Source organism: Salminus brasiliensis, chromosome 25 (genome assembly GCF_030463535.1).
Source record: "Salminus brasiliensis chromosome 25, fSalBra1.hap2, whole genome shotgun sequence".
Classification (NCBI taxonomy): Eukaryota; Metazoa; Chordata; class Actinopteri; order Characiformes; family Bryconidae; genus Salminus; species Salminus brasiliensis.
In genome coordinates this window covers 22746217-22756945 of record NC_132902.1, presented here as the reverse complement: position 1 = coordinate 22756945, position 10729 = coordinate 22746217, and the positions used below count along the sequence as shown (strand labels likewise).

At 41.9% G+C, this 10729-nt stretch overlaps 1 protein-coding gene across 1 annotated transcript in view; it reads left to right on the top strand.

Moving 5' to 3' along the window:
- Window positions 1-9802, top strand: part of hsd17b12b (hydroxysteroid (17-beta) dehydrogenase 12b) — a 37759-nt gene extending 27957 nt beyond the window's left edge. Inside the window, exons 7-11 of the mRNA XM_072671702.1 lie at window positions 521-555; window positions 1679-1760; window positions 7085-7150; window positions 7373-7522; window positions 8256-9802. Of these exons, the coding sequence (XP_072527803.1) occupies window positions 521-555; window positions 1679-1760; window positions 7085-7150; window positions 7373-7522; window positions 8256-8363 (441 nt within the window). The 3' untranslated portion in view covers window positions 8364-9802. The remainder of the gene's footprint in view (window positions 1-520; window positions 556-1678; window positions 1761-7084; window positions 7151-7372; window positions 7523-8255) is intronic.
- The last annotated feature ends 927 nt before the right edge of the window (window positions 9803-10729 follow it).

Below are 10729 nucleotides of genomic sequence, written 5' to 3'. Positions count from 1 at the left end.
TGTATTCTGAAGGTGGGACCACTTGTGGAAAATGTGAATCCCAATCAGCTTTATTCCACAGTCTGTGCTGCCACCTTCAGGCCGCAAGTAAAACAGTTTTCAACATTCGATCAACCATTCTTTCACGTTGTTCAAAGTACACCGTGTACTCTACACGCACAAGAACAAAACAACTGCAGTCGTGCTGAAAGTTTTACACTGCTGCAAGAGATGTGCCTCACCAACCCCCTCCCCAACCCCCCACCCCCCAGTCATAACTATTAAGGTGAATCCCTTTGAAACCCATGCAAATTTTTATTATTCAGTGATAAATGGAAAACGGTGCAAAGCAGCTGGGTCTTTCCTTAGGTTATAAATGGTCATGGAAACCTGGAAGTCTGGGCATTTAAAGGGTTAAAGTGACTAATCTAATGATCACCAGTGTGAGTGCATGCAATCCTAAACAACTAAACAACCAGAAGCAATGCGTCTCATTCTTGACCTCTCTTCCTCCTCCTCTTCCTCCTCCACTTTACTGTAGATGACTCGGCTGGTGCTGCCCAGGATGGTGGAGAGGTGAGTAATTAAGACTATTGGGAGGCTGATTAAGCTTTTGGAGGACTGTCGTGCAGGAAGTGTGAGATTTTGCTGTTGTTATTCACCACATCATAGTCATTGTAGAAAGAAACTGGCTTCTCAAACGGTTGTTTGTTGTTGTTGTTGTTGTTGTTGTTGTTGAGTCAAGTCAAGTAATAAGAAGGCTGTTTGTCCATCGGCTGACCACTAGAGGGCGCTAAGGTACCAGGCATGCAGTAGTAGGTTGTGAAGAGCAGCCTGTGGTCCAGATTTCTGTAATTAGTACGAGAGAACCTCGTGTTTCCAAAGCAGAGGATCTGCTATTGTAACAAATGGAATTACAATTAAATTTTTGCTGATTGGATTTCTGATGTTCACCATAAAATATTCACACAGTGTAAAATACAGCTGCCGTCTTTTAAATTGTGTATAAGGTAAAATAAATAATACAAAAACGACTTGTAAGGTTTTCTTATTACAGCAATCATATGCTAATGAGTAGACTAAATTTACAGCTTTGTTTTGAAATAGTTTTTATTGGGTTTGACAATTGAAGGTGTCACATTCTGCCATCCCTTATCCTCTTTCCCACCAACCCAACCCGTCCCAACCCAACCCAAGTCGTCTCCAGGGCCACTGAAAAAGAAAAATAAGAGAAAGGAAATATCCATACAAACAAAAACCTCACATCAAACATAACATAATAAATAAATAAGTTGCATATTTGAATTAATAAATATGCGTAAATACATGCATTAAAAATACCAACGTAGTCCCACTGCTGAATAGGATTAATGAAGCATCACTGTTTAGTTCAGTAAGTATAACATTGGCATTTAATGTGCTTTAAAGTACAGATTTGAGGTTTTCTTAAGGGAGTAAAACTGAATCTTCTAAATTTGAAGAAACTGATTAATTGACCGGTAGTGAAGAATAATAATTAGGTAGAAATTTAAGGTTATGATTATAATCCAGTCCTTTTTGGACCACATAGCTCATCCAATAAGTTCTGGCAATGATGCAGATAAAAAAAAAAAAAACATAAATGCAAACTGATTATAACACAATGTGTTTTAATGACCCGGGTTTACGGGCCTCTGCTGTTCTCTGTTTGTCATTTCAGGTCTAAAGGCGTGATCTTGAACATTTCCTCTGCGAGCGGCATGTACCCTGTTCCTCTCCTCACTCTGTATTCATCCTCCAAGGCAAGTCCCTTTCTCCATTCATTCATTCATTCCTTCCTTCATCGCTGTCGCTGTTCCAGGAAACACACCAGAGTAACTGCCTTGATCAGAAAATGCAGTTGATGATTAATTGACCCATAGATTGTTACTGAAAACGAAAACTTTGAGCCACTTTTATTGTTTAGGTGTAATTAATACTTTGGTGACATGTTAATTAATAACACTCACCCCATTAATGAACAGTCGTTAAATTACTGCATGTTCTCAAACTAGTGCTCTTAAAAAAAGAAATAAACAAATAAAGCGTTAAAAAATTCAAAAGGGGAATGGCAGAAGTGATCAATTGTACAAGCATAGAAATAATACTACCTCCGCACCCTTTGGGAGCAGGCCTCTGAAACTCTTAATGGTATTGATGTAAACTTAGCTCCCACACTTCTGCTGCAGGAGCTTAAACCGTGTGAAGTAGAAAGACTGGAGAAGGTACAATTGGACAGTTTTAAAAGGCATGGAATTAAAACCTTAAGGAAAATGTTGTAATGGCATTGAGATGACCCGCTTACCCAAAGATACTTGTAGACGTTCTGAGATGTCCAGTTAGAAAATATCTCCAGCTAGTAGCAATAAGCTCTAGAGAAGATCTAGAGTCTGGATATATCTATAAGCTTAGTTACTACACCCCAATACAAAAGTCTGTATGGATGCCTAGAAACAAGAGATGCTCATCATTTTCATGTACTGATCAGCCATAACATTAACACCACCTCCTTGTCTCTACACTCACTGACCATTATATCCGCTCCTCTTCCCATATGGGAGCTTGTATAATGAAACCAGGGGACCTTATATAGGACTCTTCCCATATAGGAGCACTTTGTAGTGTGTCCATAATTCCAGCCTATGGACCCCACAGGACAGACCACCACAGAGCAGGTAGTATTCCGGTGATGGTCATTATCAGCACTGCAGTGACACTGACTGACATGGTGTTGGTGTGTCTGCTGGAGTGTTTAAACACTAGGTCCACTCACTGCCCACTCTATTAGACACTCCTACATATTTGGTCCACCTTGTAGATAAAGGTAAAGCCAGAGACAGAAGCTCTGTACAGTTTATATAGGTTTTCCTATAGTCCTTCATCAGTGCTCACAGGACGCTGTTGGCTGGATATTTCTGGTTGGTGGACTGTTCTCAGTCCAGCAGTGACTCTGAGGTGTTTAAAGCACTCCAGCAGCAGCACTGCTGTGTCTGATTCATGACTCGTACTAGCAGCACAACACACACTACTAACACACCGCCACTGCCACCATGTCAGTCAGTGTCACTGCAGTACTGAGAACAACCCACCACTCGAATACTACCTACCTGCTCTGTGGTGGTCAGTCCTGTTGGATCCTGACCATTGAAGAACAGAACTGGGTGAAAAGAGTCTAAGAAAGTATACAGAGAAGTACAGGTACAGTCTGGAATTATAGAACTACAGAGGGCTTCTGTATGGGAGCTGTATGAAGCTGATGTAATGGACAGTAAGTGTAGAAACAAGGAGGTGGTGTTAATCTTATGGCTGATTAGTGTATATTTACTACACTTAAATACATCATAATAAGACATCTTATCTTTAAAAACTGCAGACTGCAGCTCGTTTATCATGGTCATTATGCGACAACGGTAGTCTCCATCTTTTTAGCATTCAGATTGTGGTCATTTTGTTGAATTGGGACCCAATAATCTTGGGTCAGCTAGTGGGATGGGTATAGTTAAGGCTCCTTTATGCTCAGCATTAAATACGGACAGAGTCTGCGATCATTTCGTCTGTATTTGTGCTTATTTTCGGAAAGCTTATAGACAGACAGACGGACAGAATCAAATTTCTACCTAGAAACCAGGGGGCAGCGTGTCCAATAGATTAAGTGAAACAGGACCACTGCTATATGGACATGGTAAAGAAGAAACTTATGGTGGAACTTTTTTCTGTTCTTTGGTCGTTTCCCCCGCTGCCTTCTCCAACGCCGTCAGGTTTGTTACTGTCAGAAAACATTTGACTCTGCACTGCCCTCTAGTGGATGTTGCTTACCCCCTTAACGCAGAAAGGTGTATTATTTCGTAACTACAGGGTCTTCTAGTACCAAAGATTAGCTCCAGCAGTTTGTATAAATTTCGGCCTGCCAGCGGGCCATAGACTACATGAGGGGTTAACATCCATGCCAACGTAAAGGGGACAGTGACGCGTACATTACCAGAGTCTTCATTTCTGTACATAGCAGGAGTATAAATGAGCCTTTACACCCACACAGTTCTATTTTTACCATATTAAATCGAATTATCTGAATTTTTCTGATATCTTTTTTTCTTTTTTGTAACTGGTATCAGAGACAGCTCTGCTTGTTTTTATAATCTGTATATATTTTTTTATTCCTCAGTATAACTAACCACAAAATCAGTGTGGAATCCTTTGGGCCCAAAGCTTTGCACTGTAGAACATTTTCTGCATTTTAAATTTCTTAATTTAATTTATTGGGTAATTATGAAACCCTTCTTGAGTTAAATCAGGCGTGTTACAGCGGGGAAAACCTGCAACTGTGCAGAGTAGGGGGTACCTGAGACTACAGTTAAATTCTTCGCTTTATCAAAACAGTGCTGAGGAACGTGTTATTTACGGTGGTGTTCGTTTCACACTAACAGATTAGCTGTTTAATGGCTATTCATTTAACCTCTGCTTCTAATATGTGCACTATACACATGGTGTGTAACAGCGTGTGTGTGAGATTTTATTATTTATTTTTTGCTGGGTGTTTAAGCCTGTTTTTAAGAACATATTACAACCATATTCATCATTAGTGTGAACCTTTAACCCTTCCGTGCACACACATACACACTAGTGATCAAACACACACACACACACACACACACACAGTGACTGTGAGCACACATGCCCTGGAGCGATGGGCAGCCATTGCTGTGACGCCCAGGGAGCAGAAAGGGCCTTGCCGAGCCCAGGTATCGAACCCACAACCCTGTCATTAATAACCCAGAGCTCTAACTGCTAAGCCACCACTGCCCAAATATCCCCTCAATAAACTGTAAAATCAACAGGTTTCTGCCTGGTCACCATTTACGATACTGTGTAGAGGTCCTGTTATTTCAGTGATAGGAGGTTTAAGGCTGGCCTTTGGTTCTGTAGGCCAGATAATAAAGCAAGGCCCACTCGAACCCTGTTAATCAGAGCTTCCTGAATCAGAATGCAATGTAACTCTGCAGTCCTTTTGACCGGCTGAGGAAAGAAGCAATCCTTCATGGCTTGTTACGCCAATAAATGAGAAGCAGGCAGCCTTAAAGGCAGCTTTAAGCCGTAGATGACTGTGGCTGTCTCTGCCGTAGACTCGCTGCTTAAAGACGGCAGCAGTCAAACGCTACATCTAGTTTCGCTGTCTCTTCATGCTGTATCTTAGCAACACATACGCACCATGTGATGTCAGCAAGGCTGTCCCAGTTGGTCCTTTTGTGAACGAACTTCGCACCCTGGCGATCTCTCGCATTCGTGCTTTGCGCTGAACAATGGCAGTCTGCTCCAGTCGTTAGGTCCAGTGGGCGAACACTGGGATTTAATCTCGAGCACTCGGGATAAGAAATGAACAGCAGAAGAGAAATGGAGCTGAATAGACATGGCTTGAATAGGCAGGGCATGAATGCTTGTCAGTGTGTTGAGTTTCTTCGCTATTTTTTTTTTAAGCCTACATTTTTGCACATCTCCTCCCTTTACACTGCTCTCAAACCCATTGAGTCACATGACCACCAATTCAGTGCTAGCTGGTTCTGACCAACTACTGAAAGCTGGGCAAAATGTTTGAGGTGCTCTTGATGTTTGGGTTAACTTTTGTGATTTTGTGAGAAGCCCAAGCCGGTTATTACTGTTAATTTTTTTATGCTTTTAGATTATACCAACTTAAAGGTGCTGAAGAATGCATTTTATTAAGTATTTGAAGTATTTATAGTAAGTGACTGTGTTTGGGGTGAAAAATTCTTAGACTTTTACAACCCTGTTGCCTCTGAATGAAACTGGGGCAGAAAAGCCATGGTAACAAGGTCTGGTTCCCGTAGCAACCTGTACTCCCCTAACTTGGAGAGTCTGGAGGTAAAGAGCTGCTCTTCGATATCAATAACACCAAGTTCTCCTGAAGTCACTTCAGGGTTTATGTAAATTTTAAACTTTTGAAAATGTGATTTAGAGATTGCAGTAATGACCGGTTAACCTGCTTATTGTTCACAATAATTAGTAGGAGTAATTAATAGTGATTTACACTATTGTTAAAATTGTGTATCAGTAGTAAATAAGTCACTGTTAAACTAGAGATGCAGGCTAACTGTTCTAATAGGTTTTAATAATAGAAAGTAAATTAATCTGTCAGTTTTCAAAAGCAGTTTTAAATATTGTGATAAATTGTTGCCCATGATTATTATTATATATGAAAAGAAAATGTGGTGCGTGCGCGTGCGTGCGTGTGCGTGTGTATATATGTATGTATGTATGTATGTGTGTGTGTGTGTGTGTGTGTGTGTATGTGTATATGTGTGTGTGTGTGTATGTGTGTGTGTGTGTGTGTGTGTGTGTGTGTGTGTGTGTGTGTGTATATATATATATATATATATAATGTGTGTGTACATGTGTCATGTTTTGGGGCAAACCATGTAGTAGTAAAAGAAAATCTTAATATTCCTGAAAATAGAATAAGTTGTAAACCTATAAGGTCCAGGTTATGCAAAATAAATAAATAAACAAATAAATATACCACGATACACTGTGAAACTGTGAAAAACATCCCCCTAAAAAATAAAAAAAAATACTGTCCCCTAAAAACATACTACCATGTGTCCTGTGACTCCGCCCCATCAAGTTTGTGACATGAAAGTTCAATTAATTGTGATACTGATTTGAGGTCATGTCCCCAGCACTGGTTTGATATTCTAGGGTCCCTTTAATTATGTGAGGTATGCAATGAATTACACTTACAAAAATGTACAGAACGTTTATTCATCTGCTTGTGAACACTAATGAGATATCGATTGGAAATTTGGAACCCACACTTTGAACTGAATTCATCCTCTTGCTTGAATGATCTGCAAGCGAGAAATGAGCAATATGAAATCTCACCATGCTTCTTCTTATTACTGGTGATATCGGTGACTTCTCAGAGTTGAGCAATTGCAAGGCTCAGAGAACTTTTGGCATAGCCCCGTTTCAGCAGTGGAAGCAATGTACCTGTGCTTGTCTTTGACGGATGAGGTTTATTTAGGTTGCAACTTGCGGTAACGAATGACCAACAATGCATTCAATTACTTCTCCCCAGGCTTTTGTGGACTTCTTCTCTCGCGCACTTGATGCTGAGTACAAGAGCACAGGCGTCATTATCCAGGTAAGAGAACACAGGAAAGAGGAAAGGGAAATGAAGGATGAAAGAATTATAAAGAAAGAAAGCTACAGTTGCAGAGGGAAGGAGACGATGAAAGTAGGGTGACCCGTCTGTCTGAGGACACAGAACTGTTGTGTTTCTGTTAGCTGCTGCCTTTGGTATGTGAAAAGGCGCCGACCCTGTGTTTTAGTCTCCATTTTACGATGAAATGTCCACTTTTTCTAGAGTGTGCTGCCCTTTTATGTGACTACCAAGCTGAGCAAGATCAAGAGAGCCACTCTGGACATTCCCACTCCTGAGCGCTACGTTGCGGCCCAGCTGAACACCGTGGGTCTTCAGAACCAGACTAATGGATACTTGCCGCACGCTATTATGGTGAGAACCTGACTTGATTTCACAAGGTCTCTGAGCCTCGGGTAATGCATTTGCTGAACTTACCAAGAAACACAAGACCTGTCCTGACTGGCTGACCCTGTTTTCTGCTGTATTGACCAGCTGAGCTCAGATCTAGGACATATAGATAAATAGACTTGGCTTGTAAAGTTAGGAAGTGGATTAATGTGGATTATTAGCTTTTGTTTTCCACGTTGACCCTTTCCCATTTTAGCCCTTGTCTTATTGTGATCAGTCATGTTTCCGTGTCTGAGTGGCACACCTATACCACAGTCTCGAGACCGTGCTACTTGGCCATCTGCAGCCGAAATCTGAGAGGGCACAATTGTCCGTTCTCTGTCCGGGTGGGTGGATGGCGCTCTCTACACTAATCACTCTAAAGCAATGTTGGTTGGCACAAGCGTCTGTTAGGAGGTGTGGTGGAGCAGGGAATCCGGCACTTTCCTCCAAGTGTGTCAGCGGCCTGGCAATGCTGCAACGGCAATGGGTTAATTGGCAGTGCCAAATTGGGAGATGAAAGGAAAACCAAATTTAAAAAATAAATAAATAAATAAACGGATGTGCTTTAGCAGTACTGACACTCACAGAAGACAGACGTGCGCCACGGTTAAGTAATAGAAGCTAATCAACAATTTCCTAATACTGTTTTTTTTTTGCATACAGTATCTACAGTGCTTATAGACTATTGCTAACCAGTGTGCTCTAATTGCTGTAGGGTTGGCTGACCACTGCCCTGCTCCCTGCGAAACTGGTCAGCAAGATCGTCATGAACATGGGACTGTCCCAACGTGCACGTTTCCTGAAGAAACAGAAGCAGGGCTAAAAGAAAGTGGAGGTTGAAGAGAAGGATGGACGAATGGTCGAATGGACTGATGAAGAAGAGGGAAGGAGGAGAAGACCAGCCTCAAACTCCTTTTCCTTTCATCGTCCAAAACAAGAGCAGTTCCACTGCAGCAGTTAACAAAAAATTCTCATTTGTGATTCGTTTACATCCATGTTTGCATTAATTACAGCCCTAATTAGAAGGTTCCGTCATTTCAGTGTTGCTATTAACAGAAGCTAAATTTCCTATATTTGGCCATACGTTTGTAATCAGCTTTGCTAATAGAAGAGGGTTCCACAATGGTGAAAGAAAGAATGCCAGCGTTAACATTTAAGCTTCTTCTCTGGACACAGATGAAGTAAAAAGGCAATGTAATTTGGGGCTAAATGTAATAACCACCATTGCTGATTCTCCATGCTGCTTCGCTAACATAGTTCTCCTGCAGATCCTGGTGGACCACAGCAACCCCCCCCCCCCCCATACAACTCACCTGAATCAAGCTTATAATTGCCGCTGGGAAAAAACCCATAGGCTGCAGTGCTGTGGTCTTCCAAACCCGGAATCTAAGAAGCCTGACCTACTTTCAGGCTTAAACTCTCTCCAGGGATTTGTCCTTTATATTCAAGCATTGGTTCCCTGACAAGTTGTATTTTCATGAGTGTCATATCCTAGACGTGGATGGAATGTAAAGTATGACTTTACAAGCCTGTCACTCATCATCTCATTCTTCTTGGAGGTTTTCCACAAGGGCTGTAGAATAGTATTCCAAAGCACTTCTTATCCCCATTCCCACCACCACCACCATAACACCAACAGTTCTTTCAGTTAGCTTTGTTAGGACGAGTATTTACTGTACATGTCATTCCATACTTCCACTCTTAGAGTGGACATGACGTTTGATCGACAGCAGTTTTATGAACTGCATGCTGCACTACATTTAGAATGCATCCCAGATTGCATTGGCTCTGGAGGCTCTCTTTTATGGACGTTTATACGACCTTTATTGGTGCCCGATTTGCATCGCGCTGAAAGTATGTGGCTGTTTATTATTAATTTTTTTTTAAAAATGTGATTATTGCTTTTTTGTAATTGTGTCATTCCAAGGACGGTTTCCACTGATGTAGTGTCTGTGAGGAGTAAAGCAAATAAAGTAAGGCTTTATTTTGCTGGCAGTAGCATTCCCCCCTAAAATAGTCCTCTCTGTCAACCATGTTGTGTCAGATTGATTAAAAAAGATTATTTCGTTTATTGCCAGCCTGTTTTGTGTGTTTCCAGGGTTTTTTGGTTGGACTGGGCCTTAGTTTAATAGAGTGAGAACAACTACAGCAGCAGCAGCAGCACTTAAGCAGTCGGAGGATGAAATGAAGTGTGATCCAGTGTCTCTTATGTGAATTTCAAACTTACTTGGCTTACAACAATAAATGAAATGCTTTCTCTTAGCTGTTGCCTGGTGTGAGTCTTGTATTCTTCAGAGCAGGGATGGGAACTGAACTACGGCACAGAGAAGCATGGATCTGCGGGAAGAGCTCACAGTGAAGAGATCCGTGTCAGAGAGGCAAACAGATGGGACCGCGAGGATGCCAAAACTGGATCCAGAAATGCTCATAGCAATCAACCATTTAGTATTTTTCCCTGATTCAACTCCTTCACTAATTAACAAGGCCTTGATGAGCTGAATCAGTCATTTTGGAGGGGAACGGGACACTAAAACGAGGTAAAGGGGTCACTCTGAATCTGGGTTGAAAACAACCCGCTTTGATGTCCACGGCATCTCAGTGAATTAGTTCCAGCCCTGCTCCACAATGCCTCAGCCTCATGTGGTGCCACAGTGGAACAAATGCCTGCTGCTGTTGTCACTGGGCTGAGCTGAAGACCCTAGCTTTAAGACCACTGAGTAGAGAGCACCTACATTAAAATCTGAAGATTCCTAGAAAGCCACCTTCTCAAACCTGTTCTCAGGGACTAATAGACAGGCCACGTCTTTGTGTTGGGAGGGAAGTAGGAGCGAATATGTGGGCCATCTGGAGGTCCCTGTGGCCTGGTTTCTGAACCACAGCCTTAAAGAAGCTTCCAATTCTGTGCTCTGTATGTCCCCATGTTCGTGGCGCCCCTTCTAATGAATGCATTGAGCTTTTTTAAGTTGCACTGATTGCTGACACAGTTGTGCAAATGTACACACAGCAAGTGTAGTCTGGGTACAGAAGCACTGCCAATAATGCTCTCTGGAGCTGGTCTGGTGGTAGCTACCATGTCTAATGCCAGGTGTGGGCTGCAGGGGAGGGTATAAAACCTTGAGCACTGGGCTGTGGAGCAGTAGAACTATCTTCTCCAGAATGATGGTTGGTGCTCTATTCAATATTTCGGGA